Raw genomic sequence first — 24,858 nt, 5'->3', positions numbered from 1 at the left:
TTCCGCAACCCTTACGTCCATTTCCGTCCAATTCAATATCTGGGAAATCAGAAACAGTATCATGTGGCCGCCTGGTCTATGACACCGTATAATCTGGTATGTGAGCACCAACGTTTCTTATAAACGTATCTCAAGGGTAAGATGCTTTTTTTCGACTGAAAGTGGATACATCTCTGGTTTTAGTCATATACGCCTGTAGCTTCTGATTAGACTACACACATCATACAAGTGTCGGAGATGTTGCCGTAGGAGCACGGCGCATTGCAGTTCATTGTAATCCACACTGCAGTACAAATGAAGCACCACGCAATGAAGCCATGTGAGGGAGTACATGTATAGATCCACTTATTCTTGACCTCAACCATAGTTGGAGGCGAGTGGTCAGCTTTACGCCCGGCCGCTTTACCAGCAGGGAAAGAGCCCCCGGCACCCATTGGATAGAAGGCTGGTTGAGCCCCAGAGCCTGTCTGGACGTCGTAGAAAGGAGAAAAATCTTGTCTGTACCAGGACTCGAACTCCGACACCTCGACCGTCCATCCCGTAGCCAGTCGCTATACCGACTGCGCTATCTCGGATCTCAGCACAGTGTTGTGGTGGCCAATATGAATATGATAAGAAGTTGGACGTTAGAGTCCTGAAAATGGTAGAAATATTTCTATCCTAAACATCGGCAGATATACGTATGGTAGACTGCATGTTATGACATTCCAGAAGGAGGTATTCTTCAATAGTCTTCATGGTCATAGCAAGAACATCAAATCTCCCATTCAGAAATGAGACATTTGTTTATGCGCGTTGATTTACGTGCGCTGTCAGTATACCAGGAGGAAAGGTCAATAGTGTATATGTACATGTGTCCCATTCCGAACGGTTTCCGAGATAGAGCTATTTCACTGTACAGTGTAACAGACGAGCAACACGCCATGTCCTCACACGAGTTGCAAAGTGCATTGATGTTGCCAGTGGAATTTTCGGAAATGTATTGTACAAGAAAAACTGTACTAACTTTGTCACTTGAAAAATAAATACCGGTATTAGAAACAGTACATAATATCTCTTTCTTATCAACAATTTTGGAACTGTACAGTGAAATAGCTGTATCTCGGAAACCTTTCGGAATAGGACACTTGTACATACGTGTATACACTTTTTTGCTTAGAATGACCGATACTATGACCTCTCAGAATACTGAACTTTTCTCATGGGACACTCTATATAGTGTCTAATAGTACGTTAAATGGCGAGTGGTTGACTGGAAAGAATTGTGGGTGGAAGTGTTCGGATCATACTTTGAGGTACTATGCCGATATTTGCTTCAGGAGCTGATGGAAGCCACAGGGTAGTTGGTTTCCCCCGACCTAATTTCGAACCACGCACCTTCCCAATACAAGCTACAGCTTTGTCGCCTAAGCTAGCACCATGGTATCGTTAGACTGTATCTCTTTCCTTAACGACGGAAAAGAGGCCAAGAAAATATACCTCGACTTTCTTTCGGCCTTTTTTTTTTCTCTAGCAGTCTCCCATTTCATGGGAATTTCGTCCCAAACTGAATTATTTTTATTGCGTTTTCTTCCGGATGGAAGTACTTCACAGCTTGAGAGTGTGAGACGGAATGTCCGAGCTGCTTACATTTCTGAGTCAGTTACTGAATGTATCTTGGTGGAAAATTTACTTTTCCGTCGCTTCCGTCCCCGGTACGTGATTCTGCAGACGCGCACCAATTCACTGAGACCATCCGTCTGCACGAACCCTACTTAAAACACCGGAATATTTCACTCTGTGTTGTGATTTAAGTTAGTTCTCTCAACGACCTGGGAAATATTACATAAATAATCATATTAGCCTCGTCATGTTTGCTAACATGTCCGCGTGAAATAACTCTAGGATCGCTTAAAGGATTTCCATGAAATTTGATATTGGTTAATTTTGCATGTTTTAATTTTGGTTAAAAAGACGGACAACTGCAAGGGGCATTTTATATGAAGACCTACGCGCATGTCTGCTCCCATCCTAAATGTAAGGCGCTCGCAACTCCCGAAATGTTTTTCTTAGTGAAAACTTTTCTTTCAAAAATTTTTAGAGAAAAATGGAACATAAAACATTTTTTGCTTAAGCCTTACGTTTTTCGAGATAATTAAATAAAAGGTAGCCTCCGCCCAAGAGTTATTGCGCTATTCACGCACTCGCTAACCTTTTTTCTTTCATGCTTATTTTCGGGGAGCTGTATGAACACGAAAATTAATCTTCGGATTCCACACGAGACGGAAACTTTAATGGCCAGCTGAACAACTCTCAGGTTCTCAATGCCTCTACTCAGTGGAGCAGTTATTCTTACTTTCTTCGTTTCTATCATTTATTTTGTTTGTTTCCATCTCTTGTTACTTTTTGTGCCCTTTGCTTTTATCTTTTGCGTGGCAGAACACATCTGTCCGCTTATGAAGTTCCCTCAGTCGGTCCGCCTATACGTACACAGGGAACAACTCGAGAATCTCTAGACGGATTTTCATGGTACATATTTGATAATTCGTCGAGCCATTTTCTTTTGTTTAAATCTGAGAAGTTCTGTACTTCTGTACATGAAGATCTATATGCGTTTCCATGCATATCTCGCCTAAATATTTATCAGAGAGAGAGAGAGAGAGAGATGTTTCGAAAAACACCGTGAAAAAAAAGACTGGCCTATTTTATGTTCAGTTCATTTCCTCCATAAATCAGCAGGGTTTCTAGATAAACAGAAGAGATACTATGAATATTGTCACGTGTTGGGGTGTGATTGTAGACGCGTTTTGGATTGAATGATTGGATTTATTGGCACCTTATACACACCATTCACAACTACACGTAATTACAGCGCTGTTGCTAATCACCACTTTACAGTTCACTTTTACACACTTACTAGGAATCTCAGTCTTCACTAGTCATATCCTGGCAACGGCTTTACAACAGTTTCATTGTTACTGCAGCACATATGAAGTCTCATTTTCACAGACTAATTCCTTTCTTGCTATCTTTTCTCAATCATCTTCGACTGCCGACTCAGAGAGATTACCTGAATTCCAATTCTAACTGGAGTCAGAGTTACTTTGCAACTGACGGTTTACAGTCAATCAGTTCGCCTTGGCGCCAACCCCCTTGAGACTCACGACCAGTTTCTTTCTTCAACTGAACGCTTGCAGCTATAGTCCTTCGGTAACATTCTCTCTGGCGCGAATTCTCCAATTCTTAGATCAAAGTCTTAGTTACGTTACGACCGACGGCCAGTCGGCCAGTCTCTCTTGGAATAAAGCACCCATCTGGGGCTTAACGACCAGATTTTTATTACTGTCAGACAGTTGCGGGTTTGTTGATGTGGGGTGCTCTCTCTGACGAGAGGACGGGTCTGTCCTTTACAATTGCTGCTGGTCCTCGACAGCGCAGTCATTCTCAGGTTCGAGTCCCTTGGGACTCATAACAACATTTTACTGTCTCAGATTCGAGACTCCTTCACCCGGAGGGCCAGGTCCCCGTATTTACATCCCCCAGGAACAGAGGGCCCAGTTGTACCCCAGGCACTGGGTGCCCTTTCCGTCACTTCCTATGGCTCGCAGGGTCACGGCAGAGGTATTCGACCCCGCCTCCACACGAGTTCGGATGCGACTGACGGTCAGTCAGTCAGTCTTGATGTCGAGCTCAATCCGGGGATCATGACCAGATATTTATTACTGTCTGACAGATCTTGTTACTGTGGGCACCCTCTCTGGTGAGGGGACGGATCTGTCTTTTGTCAGAGTCATTGTCTGCAGTAATAAGTCATTTGTCATAATGTAAAGGATATTTACATTTTACATGTTGAACATGATAATGAATATATTAAATAAAAAAGGGCCTCTGTCTATCCAGGCTCAGTTCAGCAGATTATGCCCTATTTCTAGTAGCTTCCGCTACAACGGCAGTCTACTCACTTCAACGGTCGTATGCTTGACTGCCTCCAAATTTAAGCCTCCTATACTTTCTACATTGCGAATATTTTCGTTGCCATGATTTTGTATGACTTCTGCTTGTTGCCTACATAATTTTCTTATACAATCATATACATACGGAATTTTGAAAGCCATGTGTAAGTCGCCAACCGGATGGCGCCTTAGAAAATTGCCAATGACGCGGAGAGCCTTGTTTTGCAGGCGCTGCAATATACTTAGACGGGTATCAGCCGCGAATTCCCAGGCGTGACTAGCACAAGACTTCCTCAGAGTCAAAGTCAAAGTCACGTTGCGACTGACGGTCGGTCAGTCTGTCTGTCATGGTGTCGAGCCCCAGCTGGGGCTCATGACAAGATGTTTGTTCTTATATGAAATTTACTGTCCTGTCCGTTTGGGGCGCCCTCTCTGACGAGAGGTCGGGTCTGTCATTTGTCAGTCATAGCCTATATTAGTAAGTACACTGTCAGTATTTACATATATTTACAAATTTAGTCTTACTTTCTACTCCTATGTACAATATATACAAGGCCTCTGTCAGTCCAGGCTCAATACAACAGATTATGCCCTATTTCTAGCAGTATTCGCTACCACAACGGTCTAGTCACTTATTCCTGTAATCCTCGTTATATTACCTCTGGTCGGCCCTGACAGAAAATACTGTACCTAACAATTCCTCTAATGTCATAGAGGTGTGTTTACCTTGCAGTTGCATACAAACGGCCGTTCTCCTATTGTTGTTTGCATATTCGTTCCCGCGGGAATGTGTTAACCGAGTCGTTGCATAGCGAAGAAAAGTACTGTGACTTTACTATTGCGGCTTTCAGGCGTCATGTCACAATATATTCTCGAATTTACGTGTTCATTAATCATCTTTGGCCTCCTAAACACAATCTAAATTAGGAAAAAACAAAATGTCTATATAAAGTTTGCACTGCGTTAAACTCAGATTTGTTTCCTTCTTTTGATGTACTGCTCTATTACAAGGTTACTTTGAAACATACATTAAACAATTCATATACCTACATTCTATGGGTGTGAAACTTGGTCTCTGACATTAAGGGAGGAACATAGACTGAGGGTGTTTGAGAGCAGGGTGCTGAGGAGAATATTTGGACCGAAGAGAGATGAAATGACAGGAGGTTGGAGAAAACTGTATAATGAGGAGCTTCATAACTTGTACTCTTCTCCAAGTATAATTAGAATTTTCAAGTCAAGGAGAATGAGATGGGCAGGGCATGTAGCACGAATGGGGGAGACGAGGAATGCGTATAGGATATTGGTGGGAAAGCCTGAAGGAAAGAGACCACTGGAAAGACCAAGGCGTAGATGGGTCCACAATATATAAATGGATCTTAGGGAGATAGGATGGGATGGCATGGATTGGATAGATCTGGCTCAGGATAGGGACAAGTGCAGGGCTCTTGTGAACACGGTAGTGAACCTTCGGGTTCCATGAAATGCTGGGAAATTCTTGAGTAGCTGCAGAATTGGGAGCCCCTCCAGAAGGTCTCAGCTCCATGAGTAGTTAGTTATTGGAGAGGGTGGGTTTCCCCATGCACTTAAACCAGTATTGGTCCATTGTGCTTCCCTCTGTGATACCCTACCGATATTGGTGCGTACCATCAGTCCCGACCGAGCCAGCGAGTTCGGCCTCTACTGGCTTGGCGGTATCTATAATGCTTCCCCCATCTATCAGAGGCGTTAGAGACTACTGTTGGGCGGGAAATGTCCTTGAATTTGGCTCAGTGACCTCCTTTGGAGATATGAGGTTCTTTTACGTGCCGTAAAGCTACGACACGGGACCCACGGCTTAAAGTCCCTCCAGGAGGACTTGTTCCCTGAATTTTTCCGCCCTTAAAAATTCCACGACCTCCGCCGGGTTTGAACCCGCGTACCACGAGTCATGAGGTGGGAACGTTACCTCTAGACTACGGAGGCCGCTAGCTCCATGAGTAAGTTAGTACCTACATTCAGTGTTCCGTTTAATGTGTAATAAAATGAAAAGTGAATCTTTAATATCTTTGTTTATTCATTCAGTATAAACTTCTGGCGTCTTGCCAATTTGAATGTCATCACGTAACAATGAGTAATGCGAATTTAATGTTTGTTTGCTACAAAAGAAGAGTTAATTGTAGTCTTAATTACCTCATTTATATTTACTTCTTCCGAACTCGTTTGTTAAGTGCACTTACTTACTTACTTACTTACTTACTCATGGAGCTGAGCCCTTCTTGAGGAGCCGCCAATTTTACAGCTACTCAAGAATTCCCAAGCATTTTATGGAGCCTGAAGGTTCATCACCGTGTTCACAAGAGCCCTCCATTGGTCCCTATCCCGAGCCAGATCTATCCAATCCATCCCATCCCATCCTGTCTCTCTAAGATCCATTCTAATATTGTCTATCCACCTACGCCTTGGTCTTCTCTGTGGTCTCTTTCCTTCTGGCTTTCCCACCAATATCCTATATGCATTCTTCGTCTCCCCCATTCGTGCACTTTATGTAGTTTTACAGTCTCCCTTCGTGCTTCATTTATCCGTTTTCCTCTCTGTTCCCCATCTGTTATTATTTTTCTTATAATGTCTTTCTTTTAGTGTGTTGTTCAGCCGAGTTTGCCGCAGTAAACTTGTCATTGCAGAAAGTTAGTAATACACATGAAACAGAATGTAGAGGTCTCAGTAGAGCGTCGTGTTTCGCACATAATACGCTTACGTTTTAAATTTTCTCGCGACTTCATTAGTAGCTTAATTTAATTGGCTTATTCAGTTCGTAATTCTACAAGCTAAAATCTCGTTCCACTGTTTCCTCTGTGAGATTGTCCGACAATACGTTTCGCATTTCTGTATGCGCGCTCTGGATCGGGCTATTGTCACAGCCCGTCCGCTTAGTATCACTGTCGCTTTGAAACTGTCTCAACCGCTGAATTTGTTTTGTAGTAGTTTTTTGTTTCTTTTATATAACGCCGGTTGTGAAATGCTTATATTCGCTGCGTTTTATGTGTCTGTTTTATTTCTATTACTGAAGCTAGCAAACTGATGAAGGATTTAAAGAAAATTTATCGCGGCATCTACTCATTCTTGGTTTCTTTATAAATGGGACGATTGCTGATATGTAATCAATTGAAGTATTGGTTTCTTGTTGTGCTGCTTCCATTGAAAGCGAACACAACGCTGATATCTGTTAGTCACGTCAGAACCAGAGGACGGCAGCAGAGAACGGAAGTGATTCAGTCGGTATTGCAGTGTCTACCTTTCCCCAGCATGGTACCTTTAGGCTGTTATTGTTATTATTAAATATAAGGTAAAGTTGTCCCTATGCTTAACTAATTAAGCACCACGCCATGAAGACCTACGTAGAAGTGGATTTGTAGATCTATATTTTCTTGACCTCGGCACTAGCTGGAGACGAGTGGTCAGCTTCACGTCCCGGCCGCTTTACCCCCGAAGAAGGAACCCCCGGTACCCAGTGGGTAGAAGGTTAGGTGGATCCCAGAGCCGGTCTGGTCGACGTGGAGAAGAGAGAATTCTTGACCCTACCGGGACTCGAACTCCGACCTCTGGGTCATCCAACCCGTAGATAGTCGCTATAGCGACTACGCTATCCCGGCTCACTATTATTGTTATTATTAAAATTATTAATAATGTTATTTTTTAGGATGGGATGGTATTGATTGGATTGATCTGGCTCAGGATAGGGACCAGTGAAGGGCTCTTGTGAACGCGGTAATGAACCTTCGGATTCCATAAAATGCTGGGAAATTCTTGAGTAGCTGCAGAATTGGCAGCTCCTCCAGAAATGCTCAGCTCCACGAGTAAGTAAGTAAGTTATTATTGTTTTGTATCAAGGCAAAATTATAGTTCTGTATATTCAAAATTCTATGTTTCTAAACAGCAGACAACTTTAGTTCTAGACTCGTATTATAGTGCACCTATATCCGGAATTACAAGCTGTGTAGCCAGTCTACTTAGATTTACTAAAGAGGTTTTGATGTTTTTGTGTGGATGATAAATATTTGAAACAAGCCATAATCAGTGTTACAGCATCTCGCTTGAACTTTACAAAGAAAATACAATAATGGCTGAAAGTTTGCTGCTTTGTCGTCGAATTGTGTTTCTAATAGGCGCAGAGAAGCAGAAGTTAGTTGGGAACTCAAGTGCTGGTACAAGCTGTCTCGGCGCCATCTTAGCTATGACTGCACAGCTGACGTAATGGCGCAGCATGTGCGCTCCAACGGTAGAGAAGTAGTCAAGAAAACTCCTGATTTTATATACTCCTAAAGTTCCTGACCGTGCCAACAAGAGCACACTGAACAGTACTGTTTTCTGAGATGTTATGCCGTGCAGTCCGGTAGTACCTCACCGATATTTCGGAAGAATGTACTGCCTACATCTTCAGGGTCGAGGAGTGATCCAAGCAGGCATAGCAAACCGTGCACTTAAAATGGCTACAGTGCGGCCGACTCCGTCACTCGACCCATACGCTCTTGGTATCGAGTCCCGCTATGGTTATAGGACACACGGTAGCTTAGTTGGTTGAGGCACTATATAACCCGGAAATTCGGGGGTTCGATTTCCGATGAGGTCATTGGATTATTCAGTCGACCTAATCCTTCCAGCCTCACTATGGCCTTGGGTTCGACTCAGCCTCTAACAGAAATGAGTACCAGAATGTTCTTGGGGGGTAAAGGGTGGTCGGCGCGTAAAGCTACAAACAGCGCCGCCGTCTGTGACCTGATTGTCTAGAAAATGTGGGCGCCTCGACGTCTCACAACCCTATGGACCTCCACGGCCTGTTAAATGGACAGCTTTCCCTATTATTTACCCGTGTGACTATTCTCCCATATTAAACAGTTACCATGTTAGGTGGGTCCCTTGTCACCACGGCATGGCGCGTCCTCAGGTTGCGGATGGAGGGACACCATCCAAGTATGGAGAGTAGCTGCGTCTATATTGAACAAGCAGTCGCAGACAGCCGACAGGGTGTGGTCCTCCAGCTTGGGGTTTGGGCGTGGGGCTAACTACTCCTCACTGTAAAAACAGCCTTGTTACGAAAGATCACAAGATGCCTCGGACCTTGACAGATTCCTTAAATAAACGACCTAAGCGAAAGAAAATGGATATGAGATTTAAAATGGATCTTAGAGAGATAGGATGGGATGGTATGGATTGGATTGATCTGGCTCAGGACAGGACCGATGGAGGGCTCTTGTGAACACGGCAATGAACCTTCAGGTTCCATAAAGTGCTCGAAAGTTCTTCAGTGGCTGCACAATTGGCGGCTTCTCAAGAAGGGCTCAGCTACATGAGTGAGTGAATATAGTACGGTTTACGCGTGTATGCAAGTGTCTGAGGACATGGAGACGGTACATACGTGCCGAATTGTCTGTCATACCTTGTTGAAACTGGTGACATAACATACATTACGTGATTTGAAATGTGTACGAAATTATCTCATTTATGGAACCCCTGCTTTTCATCGACGTATTCACAAGAGACCGTCACTGGTCCCTGTCCCAAGTGCGGAGGGACGGAGAAGCCACGCCTGTCTGCTTCAATCAGTTTGTTTCCTGACCAGAAAACTGTTCCCCTGAACATCCATCAGGCCAAGGCAGGCCGTCATTCTCTCGTCATGAAACTTAAGTACAGGGTCTGACGTCAGATACAAAGAGCTTGGTCGATACTGGTGGTTCGACCCGATTAGAGTTTCTGAACTCAGTGGCCAGTGGAACTGAAGGAACAACGCGGGACATGATCACATGTGCGCCTTACAGGCAGCGTCTTATGGCTGGAAGTGCTGCGCAGTCCTCGTCTCCGATGTACTGCACCGCGCCGACGGGCTAGAACACAACAAACATTATGCTATGTGTCTAGAACTTCTTAGAGGGTGCATCATACCTTAAGTGGTCAGCCTGTAGTCCTGTGTAAGTTTTGTGACGTGCTATATGACGTCCATCGCAAGGGGAACACATACTTCCGCGACAACGATTACATGGAAATTGTTGAGTTCCCACCGCGACGAATTGAATACCAAGAGATTGTTGCGGAGCAATATTCGTGGCAACAGCGGGAATAATGCATTCCCGCGGTAACAAACATAGAACACGTGAAATCGAAGCCTGAGAGAAGGTACTCTCTATTGCGTCCGAGCGCACGATATAACAGTCCAACGTCAGCCAGTTTGTATTCAGTTTTCATTGAGTCTGTATTCGACTCTAGCAAGAAGAGTTCTTCGACAAGGGACCAAGACACAAGACCGAGGATAGTGGTGCAAGTAATTATAAGAGTGTGAGCGACCTCCGTAGTCTAGGGGTAACGTTCCCACCTCATGACTCAAGGTACGCGGGTTCAAACCCGGCGGAGGTCGTGGAATTTTTAAGGGCGGAAAAAATTCAGGGAACAAGTCCTCCGGGAGGGACTTTAAGCCGTGGGTCCCGTGTTGTAGATTTACGGCACGTAAAAGGACCTCATGTCTCTAGGAGACCTCTGAGCTAAATTACGCAAATTTTCCCGCCCAAGTAGTTTCCAATGCCTCCGGTAGATGGGGAAAGTATTAAGTATCACTGCCAGATGAGGACCGACCTCACTGACAGAAAGGAACTAATTATCAGATACCACTGCCAGTAGAGGGCCGACCTCGCTGGCAGAGAGGGACTGATAACGGGCACCAGTACCTGTAGGGTATGGAGACAATAAAAATTAAAGGGGAATGCACAATGGACCAACAACTGGTCTAAGTGCATGGTGAAACCCACCTCCTCCAACAATGAATGAATGAATGAATGAATGAATTATAAGAGTGAAGAAGGAACGTCCGCAGACGTCATAAGTGATCGTAATTGTATTTGAGTTTGTAAAAGCGAGTGTCCAATAAACATATTCGCCAAATCCGAGACCTGCGCGAATTTAGTTGTCGCGTTACGTAGGCAACACGCGACAGTGTGTTTGAATTTCCCACCGCCGTTTGCAGACCGAAAAAGTATGTTGAAAATAAAATGTAGTAACTTTATAACTAAGGATGACACATTCTCGCACGTACACTTGATGGAGTATACTAGATACAATAACGCACTAGCAACAACCCCTGCAGAGGCCAAACGACCACTCACAACACAACACGGGAATTCCCCATATCCCATGTGATAACAACGCCCTGTCGATGCTGCCACTACACCCAACTTGCAACCCGATTAAATGGGAGATAGCGCATGTGAACATAACATCACACCCACCTAGGCAGGAACCAGACCGGAGCGACCAGTATACCAGCTAAATAACTGATAGATGCATATATATATTAATCTTAATTGAGATCTTAATTTAACCTTCCACCACATGTACAGTAATTTAATTATATCTAATACCCACATAATTGGACTAAAAAGTAGATAATACCAAGAGTTTTGTTGCCAAGCATAATATTACATGTTACATAGCCATATTCAAAATGTGGATCCGTATAAAGAAACATGTTAATACCGAAGTACGAACAATTCATCTGTTGACGACCCAGTAAGAGTCGAAACATGTCATGTTTTTAAGATTGTAATGTAAATAATTGTATATTTCTATAAGAAATTATTACATCAACGGATGTAGAAGTACTCATTGTATGCTAGATTCTGTTTTTAACATACGACGTGTGACGAATCCTCAAACATGGTTCGGACAGAGTATACCATACCGCATAAGTTCATATCCCCCCCCCCAGCAACAGCACCCAGTCATTCCAAGTGGCCTCTTCGGTTCTGCAAGCACCGCCGGGATAGCTCAGTTGGTACAGGGATTAGTGTACGAGCTGAACAACCAAGGAATTGGGGTTCGATTTTTCTCTTCTCCATAACGTTCATACCAGCCCTCCTGTAGGACGGGAACCGGAAGGTTTTTCTTGAGAGTAAAACGGCCGCGGCGTGAAGCTGATCAGTGACCTCCATTTTGTGCGGAGGTTAAGAATTATGGGTCTATGCCTCCGTTCCACCATTTATCTTCATGTCTTGGTGTTTAATTAATTAAGCAGAGGAACAACTTTTACCTTTTTACTTTAAGGCTCTCAGGACGTTAGATCTTCTTTTGTTGTTTTCCAACAGAAACTTTGTTTGCATTTCTTATCTCTCCGATGCCTTCTACATACCCATGCCATCACATGCTCCACGTTTCATCACTACAGTAAAATATATGTTGAAGTGTGCAGATTATGAAGCTCCCCATTGTGCATGTGTCTCCAGCCTTCTGCTGCTTACTTTTGCTCGGCTTCCTTTTCTCAGACACCCTCATTCTATATTAGATCTGACGTTCCCGCGGAGGTGTGACACCGTGTAGTCTTCTGATAGGAGTGTAGTGACTTTCCCGCTGGCTCGTTTGCTTGGTGTACGCTTCGACCCTGAAGATGGATTCATTACGGTCCTCCGAAACGTTGGTTAACTTATATGAGATTAAATATCATCTCATGCTACAATATAATACTCTCACTCTCAGTATATGTGTTTTCTCTTAAGGTAAGGGACCAGATTTCACCCCTATACACGACAGTGAGTAAAACGATATACTGTACTGTACTGTAGGTTTTTAGTTGTGCGTGGAACGATAAAAATATTCTCGTGTTGGATGCGAGATATGATAGAAACAAGTTGGAACACAGCCTGCGGGAGTGGCTCCCCGGGGGGTCGATACGGAGAGAGGACCTCCCTCCCCTCACCATCCTCACAGGATCCAAACCCACTTCCCAGAGTTTCGGCGTAATTGGTCTCAAGAGCTTCACCACAACAGAAAAAGCCAATATGAAGAGTGAGATCTGATGTTGATCCTAGTCTCCATGCGATGTCGAGTACCATCCTGTATTTGAACTGGGAACCTCCAAGATCCGTCTGTGTTGACCCTATAAAGCTGCTTTCAAACGAGAAATATAAATTAGATAAATCACTACAGCGGCGACAGCGCGGGCTGGACCATCGAAGATCCGGGGTTCCAATTGCAGAGATTTGTGTGTTCATTTTCATCGGCTATCGCTTTGCAAAATGGAGTCCGCCCTGAGAAATTACTAGGTTATTAATTGCTCCATGAGAAACCGTACTTTACTATCCATGTTTCTATGGCTTATTGACCTTGGCCGCCTTTTCAGTTTCTTAATCCTATACACAGTCTGTAGGGATAAACCCGTAGGAAGGCCGCTACCTACACAGGGTAACACAAACACAGCATAAACGGAGATAAACGTCCATGCCTGGAGTGGGATTCGAACCCACTATCCCAGTGTTCTAGCGGACGAAGACATTTCATGCCTTAGACGGAGCGACCAACACAGATATTACAGTTAACAAATCAGGCACTTAACAGCAAAGTAAACTGCTCAGTGATCCTTCTTGATTTTATTCACCCTTGTCAACAGGAAGTGCAGATTGTAAGTCCTTGTCGAACTTATAACCTACAAATCAGAATATGTTTTTGTTTCTTCCAGGCGTGGACCCTGATAGCGACGAAGAGACAGACGAGGCGGACCCTGGATTGGGTGATGCTGGCGACGCTGAAGAAGCGGGCGACGGAAGTAAAGTTCGGCAGATGGTCGCGCCATCACCTGGTCCTCTGTTGGCCCAGACGTAAGCATCACAATCCGGTAATCGGGAAATGTGTAACATTTTGCCAAGGAATCTATGATTATACAGACAGATGCAAGGAGACTTGGGTCTTAGAACCAGATCAGCGGAAACTAGGTGGGAAGTCAAAGCCACAGGACTGTACTGTGTCCATCGGCACCAATTTTCGGCAAAATGAGCTTGAAGATTCGCTGTAATCTGCAGTTTAAATGTGACTTTGAGGAAAACACATTCGGAAATCTCGCACTTGCAAGTAAGGCAAACCTTTGGAATTAATGAGGAGACAGTACAACACAACATGGAGAATCACAGAACTACGTATCTCATTTTGACCCAGAAGTGGAGCTAAGATACTCCTGCAGTCAAGGCAGTGGGCATTACTTTTCGAGCAAATTACGAGTACACAATAAATTACTTCTTCGGCTTCACGGACTGGTTCATTTTTTCTTCTTTTTTTTTCGAGTTCAGGATTCATTTCTGAAACTATGAACCTGTTAGACATTTGTGAGCCTCTTCCCCTGCCTACACAGGAGAAACGCTGACAATTAACCATGCCCCAAGTAGGATTCTGACGTACGACCCCAGTGTTCGAGCAATCGAAGACCGTTAATTATGCGATACATTATATTTTGTAAATGTTTATCGACCCTAAACAGACGCGAAAAGAAATCAGAAGCATATAGGTTCAAACCCAGAACCTCTGCGGTAGCAGCCTAAAAGGTTTTCTCGTCGGCTGCCGGGTCTTAGTAAGAAGGCAACTTATACCGTAACCACGTTCTTCTTCTTCTTCATCATCTTCATCATCATCATAATCATCATCAGTTGGTGCTGCAAGGTTCATGCCTTTAGACCTGCCCCGATCTTCAAATTAGAGTAATTGATCTTTCCATCTGTTTGGTGGCCGACAGCAAGAGACTTTGGTAGTCTTCGCGTGTGTTCAGAAGATCACTGTTGACTGTGAGGCAATTTCGCGTGTGTTCAGAGGGTCATTCTTGGTTTGCTTATATTCGCGTTTTGCAGATGAATGCATAGCGTAACAATTTTTGTTTGATTATCTTCAAAACCATAAGAGATGCGGAGACAGTTTATTGGGTAAATATTATCTTTTGTGGCTTTTCTGCCAAACACTCTTAGGCCCGATAAATATTAACGAGTTATGCTTAAGATGCGCGCAGAAAGGCATGCAAATCTTTATGTAACGTATCTGTTATTGTTATTTGATTTTAACCAAAATTTGAAAGAGTAAAGAGATTTTAGTTAAGTTTCCCAGCATCACATTTCATGATAGTCAGTTCAATGGTTCTCGAGTTGTTACTTGTGAGTAGATGGACGGACAGAATCACATTGGGCTTGAATTTAAGTTCCTGCAAGCAGATACCGAAAGGTGAAGACTGGAGTGGTTGGGGAATATGGTTGGAACAGATTAAAAAGAATGGCTAAGAAAAATCTGCAAGTAAGCCAGAAGGGGGCAGAGAAGTGGGTGGGCACAGACTGAGATGGCTGGAAGATGCGGAGAATGATTCATGAGAGCTGAAAGTAAGGTGGTTGTGACAGAAGGAAACTAATATAGAATTGTCAGCCATCATAAAGGAGGCCAAGGTTCTCAGAAGACGATAGGACCTAGGAGTAAGTAAATGGGTTTAATTTTGATACAAGTTTATTATAATCTTCTTTTACCTCCGGTTTTTTAATTTTTAAATTCCTGAAATTTTTCGAAAATTGTCAGTTTGAAATTTTTTCTAAAATGTTTCATAAGTATGAAATTTTCAAAACTTTCAAACAACGTTTGTTTCAATTTTCGAATTTCTAAAATTTGGAAAATTATTAAGGTCATGGTTATGAAGATTGTTATATTTTTTTGGATTTATGGATTTTTTAATTGTGAGACATTTTAAATTTTGTATCCGCAGGACATTGTGAACTGAATGGGAAATATTAGGTTTAGTTTGGTTGTAGTCTGGTTAGGTTAGGTTAGATTAAGTTAGGTTTTCATTATTTTAGGATCTCATAAATCTTAGATTTGAACAATCTTGGATTTTGTTTATCTTGGTTTAATTTAATATTGAATTTAATTTATCTTAGATTTAATTAATAGACACTCAGCTTCAGTGCAAACCATACCTCCTCCTGCTACATACTTTGATTGTCTTATGCTTTTTCATACATGTTTCAGTCTTTATTCTATCATTAATTTGATTGTTTCTCCTTTCAGAGAAATATCCTCTAGTCAGATGGATTTCTTCAAGATGCTGGATGAAAAAATAGAAAATGTATGTACACAGTTTCAGTTTCATCATTATTACAGTATCAGACGGATTTTTGAATTCCCTGTAGCTAAAAATTCTTGGTTTAAATCTCTTGCTTTCAAGAAATCGGCATTAAAAATGTTTGCCATTGGTATATTGCAGTTTATGCTTTTGAAGGATTATACTTTGTAATTTATAAAACTGGTACAATTTTTCTTTAATTTACTTAATAAAATTAACAAACTTTGTTTATGTGAAGCATTATTTTCTCTGATGAACTGTTTGAGAGGGATAAATAAAGTGTGATTGCTTGTCTGAGCTCACTCAAAGATTTGCTCTTATTGCCTCAGTACTTATGAACACAAATATTTAACATAATAGTTTGTATGTATGTTTGTGTTAAGTTGAATAATACATTTGTCAAGTTCTGTAACTCATCAGTTGTAATGACACTGAAATATTTTGCTTGATCTCCATGTTATCATTTCCAGTATTCTTAAAATTATACTAGGCCTAATAGATGTATATTTTTCAAAGAACTGTGGTAATACAGAACTCAGAAGTTCTATGCAAGATTTGAGTTTCTCATGGCAGCCACCATGAAAGGATTACTGTCATTGGGAATGTGAATACATGTCATCTACAAGGGTTGGATAGAAAGCAGTGGCAACACTGCTGTAACGTGAAATATGTGCATCAGGTGGCATTAGCGCTGTCTGTAGCTGATAGCAGAAGCTCAGTTGAAGTAGTGCAGTGAGTGGCTTTGCTTGTGTTTCATTGAGTTGCATTGTGCATGGTCTTGAAGTGCAGGAGCCCAGTTCAAGCGCCCTAAGAACATATTTATGAAACAAGAACAACGCTCCTGGATAAAAATTGAAGTTGCATGAGGTCATAGTGCACAAAACTGTCATCAGGGACTGTGAAAAGAATGTGGTGATGCTGCTGTGCCACATCACACAGTGGCACGATGGGTGAAATTGTTCTGTGAAAGGAAGGATGCCATTCAGGACAGCCATCGTTCAGGACGACCCCATGTTGACAACCACACAATTCAGCTTCTTGCTTCTTTGCTAGATGTCGATTGTCGATGGGCTGCGCGGGAGTTAGCAGCTGAGGTAGGCACAAAACTGTGCTCCACATTCTGCACAATATTCTTGGATACCACAAAATTGCAGAGCGCTGGGCACCCCATACCATGTCCGAGGTGCAACAATGACAACGTTATGTAATTGCACAGGACTTGTTGGACCAGTGACTCTGGACGAAACTTGTGCTCACTCATATGAACCGCACTTGAAGCAACAATCAAATGAATGGGAGCATCCTGGCTCTCCTCGTCCAAAGAAAGTGCGCCCTGCACTGAGTAATGTGAAGGCGATGTTCATTGTGGCATATGACACTGATGGAGTGATACTGCACCACACTGTACCTCAACGGCAGACGGTAAACGCTGCCTACTACTGCAATTTCCTGCATAATCATCTTCGTCCAGCACTCTGGGGAAAGCGACGACACTTGTTGGCAATGAACCCCATCATCCTTCATGACATTGCAAGGGCTCATACTGCTGACACTGTCAAGGATCTCCTTCGCCTCTGGCAATGGGAGATACTGAAAAATCTGCCATACTCACCCGATATGAGTCCGTGTGATTATGATATCTTTGCCAAAATGAAAGGACCACTGCGAGGGACACGTTACAACACAAGAGAGGAGATTATTCATGCTGTAGAGTGGTCACTGCTGGACATCAACAGAAGTGGACGCGCTGATGGTGTACGACGCCTTCCATAAATTTGGCAGAAGGTGGTACACATGGGGGGCGATTATATTGAAGGAATGTAAGTGTGTTTACCTCAGGTAATAAAGTCACTTCAGAACTATAGAGGTGTTGCCACTACTTTTTATCCGACCTATGTAGTATACTGTTTCTGACATTTCATAGTGTCCTGCTGCCTTGGTCTGCAGGGTAGCAGCGTGGTGTATATTTACCAACATTTTGGATAACATGCTACCTCTATTCATAGAGTAGTGGTATATATTTACAAGTTTTGGAGAGTATACTGCTCCTGTCTTCAGGGCAGAAGACAAAAGCTGCACATTCCTCCAAAAGGTTGGTAAATATCTATCACTGTTACTCTCTCCTTGGATGTAATGCCATGTAGTTTTGTAGCTATATACACCAGTGTTTGGAAGAACGTGCTGCCTCCATCTTCAGGGTAGGGCAGCGGATTCCTGCAAAATATTGATAGCCATCTACCAGACTACATTGTGTCAGATCTCTGTAGACAGTAATCTCTGAAGGCTAGACTGATATGTACTTTCATCACTGTTTTTTTAATGCCAGTGGGGTGGAAGTAAGTCCCTTGTACTGCGGCCACTTCTGGCCGATTGTACCAGCCCCAGATGATAGGTGGGGGTGATTGTGGAGCAATTGGTGGAATTAATATTGGCAGGAGAAACCGAAGTACTCAGAGAAAACCTGCCCCAGCGCCACTTTTTCCACCACAAATCCCACTTGACCAGACAAGGGATCGAACCCGGACCACCGCAATGGGAAGCCAGCGACTAACCACTTGAGCTATGGTAGGCCAAGCTTCTTTGTTGGTTCTGAACCTCGGAACTCATCCACGCTACGCCGGTGTCTTACCCATAGACCACCAACACCACTTTCATGAAAAATAACGTTTTACAGGGTCCAGATTATGATTCTGCAAATGAGGAAGAGATAGCAGTTGAACGGGCTCGACTGTGTGCACTGCTACGTGACTGGGAGACGGCAAGCACCAACAGCAGTCTGAACCGTTCAGCACCGTCCACACCAGCCCATCGCAAACTACCATCTAAGCCACAGGGCCCACCACCATCGCCATATTACCATCCACAGCTGAACGGCGAGCTTTTCCTTCAGCAACAGAATCAGCAGCTGCAACTTCAGCAGCAGCAGCAGCACCAACAGTTGCAGCAGCAGTACTTCCAGCACCAGCTGCAGTACCAACAGAACATGAGAGGACAGTTCATGGTGTCCTGTTCCCCTCAGATCACGCGTGTTGCCCCAGTTTTGAGGAACTATCAGCCTATGTCTCCTGTGCCAATGCAGCAGCATGCCAGTTCTGTAGTGCAGTACCGCCAGTCAAGAGGGTCGTACACAGAGCTGGCATGACAGTCATTATATCCCTTCCCACATAGGAGGCTTTGAACTCAGGACATAGATGTTGGAAGTAACTTTGATTGTTATGATATAAACCAAAGGTGATGATCTGATTCACAGCTGCTGAAGAGGCAGAAACAATGAACATATTACGTGACTGTATCTTAACCCTGTCTTGCTATCGTCTGGCAATATGTCTGTGCAAGTTTCCATGTTATCCCATCAGCTGTTCCATACAATATTTATATAGATTCAGTCAGAACTGTATATCCTGTCATATTACAGTTCAGTCAGTGTTTAAAGTGAAGTGTACATACCAGAATACATAGAACTGGTGGTAAAATATACCGTTACAAAGATTTGTAAATTTAAAATAACCTACAAGTTACAGCTGCATAATATTGCAAACTACTGTAATGAATACAAATGTTATATTTCTGGACATTATTCATCATCCTTTTTTTATCTAAAACACTGCCCTCTTTACATTTAAAAACACAACATTTCAAGGACTGGATTATGTCTCCATCTTCAGGTAAAACCTACTCAGCTGGGCCCAATCAATAGAGCTAGTCCCTATCTCTGAACCTAATCCAGTATGTGAAATGTTATATTTTTAAATATAAACAGGACGATGTTTTAGATAAAGACGGGACAATGGATAATGTCCAGACACATAATATTTGTATTAATGTACCATCGTCACAAACTTTTAGATCCTATTTACTGTAATGAATGTTAATAATTCAACAAATGTTATGTTTCACCCAAGGCCAACTCCGTTGTAATCACACTCAAACAAATATACATCAAAGTGGCTTCTATATATAAGATGGCATTAGCAGAAATAAGGCCAATCCATAACAGTAGCTTCTCACCATAGAGACAAAGGTTCACTCTTGGGCTATTTCACATGAGACTCATATGGACACAATGGCACTGGAGCATGTTTTGTCCAAGTTTCTTCAGTTTTTCCTAATCACCATACCACCATTGCTCCATACTGATCTATTACACACTCTGAGGTGTGCAGTAGCCCTGACCAGACAGAATAGTATCACATCTTTGGGCTTCATCTGTGATCCAGTTCTTAACTGGTTCCAGAGTAAGGAAGTGTTTTTTTTTAATCATTAATAAAAATAATGTATGTCTATGTTAAATGTATCCTTTTTTGTAAATGGGAAAATTTCTGTTGTAATTTTCTTTCAGTATACTGGTATGTTATTCTTTGTACTTTCAGCACTGATTATATTTTGTTATCCATGTTTTAAGTTACATAATAAAATGAACATAAATCCTTGCTGATATTAAATACAAGACATTTTATATGCAAAAAGTATTTCTGATCTTCAGAGTAACTCACTGCCTCCTTTATAAAGGAAATTTCTACTCTGATAAGAAAGATAGTGAATTCCAGCAAACATGAGAAATTCCTTACAGAGATTATGGTGTCCTTGGCTGTGGCATGTGTAGTTTGGTAGTCAGGTACCAACGTTTTGAAGGAGTCTGCTGCCTCCATCTTCAGGGTACCCAGTATTCTAATCTATGTGGTGTCACATCCCAGAAAACAGTAGTCTGTATGCTTGTATAAATACCATTAGGAGTTTTTGTCTGTTATAAACCACAGAGAGGTTCTTAGAGAATTAGGATGAGGTGGTATGGACCAGATTCATCTGCCTCAGTATAGGGGCCAGTGGAGGGCTCTTGTGAACACAGTACTGAACCTTCAGGTTCCATAAAATATTAAGACATTGTTGAGTAGCTGAACAACGGGTGGCTTCTCAACAAGGGCTCGGCCAAATGGAGTTTGTTACTTATAATGTCACAGGGACTTTCCATGGATAATTGTGAGTCTCACAGCATACATATGTATATTATTCCTTTTGACACATGATAGTTATCAGTGGTTTTCAGATTGAGTTGAGGAATTTTGCGATTTGTGATGAGCACTGTTCATTGTCTTCGAACAGATTTTCAAAATGCAGGTGTCCCTAATTATATTGTTATGGTATATGTAAATGTATATTAAATGCATAAAATTAGAAAGGGACTGAGTGAAAACATGATGGAGATTGTGTAGGAAAGAACATGACTGAGTCAGCAAAACTGCCCACACAACTCACTGGGCACATGATGTAACTTCTACCAAGGCCACAGATACTCTTCATGGCCCTAAAATTGTACTGTGAACATATGATAATGTAGGTAATGAAAGCCCATATGACTAGAGTCACCTGTAATACACACATGCTTACTCTGTGTGTCTATGGTGCTCTGAGAACCTTGGCTTTATTTATGAAAATGCCCGTTCTTGTACATTATTTCCCTTTGACCTCCATCTCTTCACTTTCAGGCCTCATAAACAATTCTCTGCATCTTACAGCTATTTCAAACTGTGTTTTCACACTTTTCTTTTTCCCTCTGGAAGAATAATTCATGGTCATCTGAAATATTTTGAGAAACGAATTGGAATGTGCTCCATTGGAGAGACTAGATGTTATACCTTTTTTTTTTTTAATAGCTGAGGTTACATACATACATACATACATAATTCATAAATTCACTGATCCGTTGTCCAAATTGGACCGGATATTGAACTTGTCAAAATAAGACTTGATTGCAGAAGTACAATCGTGTCAACAGCAAACAACCACACACAACCAAAAGCTCAAAATAACCATAATTTACATTGTATTCATAAACAAAATTACAAGGAATATAGTTATTAAATGTTATACAAGCTTAGCATAAATATATTCATCTATTTAATAAAAAGCATTTGTTGTGAGGAAACTTTTCAGTGTGCATTTAAAAATCTACACATTATCACTCATCCTTTGTATATTTTGAGGAAGATTATTATAAACCATAATGGATGAATATAACACGCCTCTCTGGATTGAAGATAATCTCACTGATGACACATGTAGCTTTACTGTCTAGTGTTTATATGATGAATATTATTGTTGGTTTGGAAAAAATTGCGATTTCTAACAACAAACGTCAATATAGAATAGATATATAGGCTAGGAACCGTCAAAATACCCAACTTCTTAAAACCTTCTCTACACAAGTTTCCAGGACTCAATCTCAGCATAACCCTAATCACTCTTTTTTGGGCAACAAATAAACTTTTCATAACTGGAGAAGAACCCCAGAATATAATACTATATTCAAGCTGAGACTGATGATAAGAAAAATAGACCATTCGAAGAGCTTGTTCACTAAGAAGGGATTGTAACTTCCTGAGCATAAAACAGGCTGTATTCAGTTTCTTTAATAATTTTTCAGATTGTTTTTTCCAATTAAGTTGACACTCTAAATACATACCAGTTGCCAGTAAGGTTTTGTAAAACACTATAAAACGGAAGCGATATGCTGACTTAAGGAACTCTGGAGGAATCTCCAAAATTAGTAAAAATAAAAATGCTGTATTCTCATATTTGACCCTCTATAGCTTCGATCTTCAAGGCAGAAGAGTAAGTTAAGCATGAAAGAACATAGAACTGACAGAGGAAGAAGTAGGTCTGATACTGGGGCCCTGAGTGAACCAGTTCCAAGGGGAAGAGTGTAAAGGATGTTTTGCCCCTGGGAATTTCCCAAAGATGTAATATTTCGGAATGATAATAAGTAAATGGAGAAATAGGGGTCAGAAGGAAGTGAGGTGAAATGTAGTAAGAAGAGAGTGGCCCTTTATAGGGCATATTTCAAAGGCAGAGTAAATAGGAGAAAAGGCAAAATTTTGATAAGGGACAGATTCAGATGGCAAAGTAAAAGGGAAACATGAAGAAGCAGAGAAGCAGAACTGAATAAATGGGGTACATGAGGCAGGAGGAGGAAGGGGGCACTAAAAGGGATAGTGTTGATACCCTGAAAAAGACAATGTTCACTGGGCTTAAGGGTCTGGTTCAAGAACTAAATCATGAGATATCCTGTGAAGGAGACTTCCTAAATCCTATCATGGAGTAACCTGTTCTCCTTACTACTACTGGATCATTCAGGACCTCGGTTCCACACCTCTGTATTCTTACAACCCTTTTTTTTTCCATGCTTGTCTTAGTCTTCTTCCTTAGAGATAGAATGGGCAAGTCCCTCCAGAATGTTAGTAATAACCAGTCAGTTTACATGATATCATATCCAAAAAGACAGCAATTTCCATAGTTACCACCATGAAAACCTCCAAGCTTGCAATATGAATGCTGACTGATAAGAAGTTACAAGGAGTTGGTCATGGAGTATTTGAAAATCTCAGCTTTCAACTGAAGATAGAATACTAAGGACAGTTGTGAATGACCTTAGAATAGTTGGTAACCCAGCAGAGATTTGAATTGGGTGTCCCTTGAATGTGAGTCTAGTGTGTTATCATTGAAGTGACATGCTTGATAAGGCTGAGGTTGAAGTCATTTGAAAACGAGTTCATTTCTATTGTCATGTTCCTAATTCCACTTCTTAACACATTCACTGTCAATCCTGTCATTTGATGGGCTAGAGTTTGTGTTCCAGAGCTGATCCATCAAATGATGAGCTGTTGCCACTGTGTATGTAAATGCCATGTTGTCCTACAGATGGCAGTCAGATGCAGAGAAACTTCAAGTGTAGCTTGTTGAAGATTGAAATGACCTAAATATACAGTGAATGATAATTGTTTTTCACTTGAAGGCTACTGTCTCCTGACATGTAATGCCATGTTGTCTGATAGATCTGTACCGGCATTTTGAAGGAATGTGCTGCCACCATCTCTCTCTTTTCTGCCTTGAAGGTGGGTACAACACGTTTCTCCCAAAACATTTCTTATGAGCTATCAGACCGCACAGTGTTACTTCCCAGAAGATATTAATGTTCATAGTCACCATTGTGAGAACTTTGTGTGTTTTTCACTTGTTCCCTCCCATTTCCATTTCATGTAAGGGAAGTTCAAAATATGGTTTTCATGCAAAAGTGGCCAGCACTGCAGGTAAAATCGCTGTATGTGGGTACAGCAGCAAGTGTGTTAGCTGTGGACCCTGTGAGGCCAGTAGCTGAACAGGACTTAAATGTAGCATGTACTCACTGCAGTATGAATGAAGGCAAGATTGTTGATAGCTTGCAAATGCAGTGGGTTCACTACACTCAAGAATGTGCAGCAGTCCCTATTTTCCTATTGTGTAATGCATACAAAGGGGACTGTACCTTTGTGCAAGCTGTGGTGTAATATGGCCTTTACATTTTGAGATTATAATAGCAAATCTGTTGGCTACATCCAGTTCTGTTATATAAGACTGTTTATGACCTTATCCTGTAAATTTATACTTGTTTTCAATATGTAATGATGATCTCTGTTGTAATCAGCTTTGAAAAGCTACAGATATGTAGATATATATGTACATAAATAAAAGAAAGTTTATAATGTGATAAATTTTGAGAAAAGAATTCCAGTTAAGCGGAATTTTCCCCACAAAATTGTTAGTATTATCTAGGGAGATGAAACCAGTTTTGGCAGAGTCTAGAGTTTATTTTAAATCAATATGAAGAAAAAAAAAAAAAAAAACAGCACCTTGACGTATACAGAAATTTTAAAACACCAAACAATAGCCTTTCAGAAATGTCCACTAATATATGGAAACAATGTTGGCATCTCTGCATTGTGTGATATATCTGTAACTGCAGCAGTTATAAATGTCTGTTACTGTATTAGTCAGAATACGAAGGGAGGACAGTTTCAATAAATCTGGAAAATTCATTAAAAAAATTATCTCCTGCATATTTTTTTGAGAATATAACCATAGTGAAAGCATGAAAAGAAGTCCCGTGAATCAGCCCCCTCTACGTCTGCTGCTGACTGTTATACTACCCCCTCCAACATACTCCTCTTTTACCCCTTTTTGTTATCTAGGCATTCTGTTCAGACAAAGGTCAATAGTGATAACTATATGATAGTC

General features: G+C 41.7%; 1 protein-coding gene across 2 annotated transcripts in view; it reads left to right on the top strand.

Annotated features, from left to right (window-relative positions):
* LOC111872465 (cytoplasmic polyadenylation element-binding protein) overlaps positions 1-19,435 on the top strand; it is a 125,922-nt gene extending 106,487 nt beyond the window's left edge. For both annotated transcript variants that reach the window (XM_023866416.2, XM_023866415.2), the window contains 3 exons: positions 13,408-13,546; positions 15,756-15,813; positions 18,485-19,435. In XM_023866416.2, the coding sequence (XP_023722184.1) occupies positions 13,408-13,546; positions 15,756-15,813; positions 18,485-18,952 (665 nt within the window). In that variant the 3' untranslated portion in view covers positions 18,953-19,435. The remainder of the gene's footprint in view (positions 1-13,407; positions 13,547-15,755; positions 15,814-18,484) is intronic.
* The last annotated feature ends 5,423 nt before the right edge of the window (positions 19,436-24,858 follow it).

Source organism: Cryptotermes secundus, unplaced genomic scaffold, assembly GCF_002891405.2.
Source record: "Cryptotermes secundus unplaced genomic scaffold, Csec_1.0 scaffold505, whole genome shotgun sequence".
Classification (NCBI taxonomy): Eukaryota; Metazoa; Arthropoda; class Insecta; order Blattodea; family Kalotermitidae; genus Cryptotermes; species Cryptotermes secundus.
Note: the sequence above shows the minus strand (reverse complement) of the source record. Positions and strands in the feature narration are given on the sequence as shown.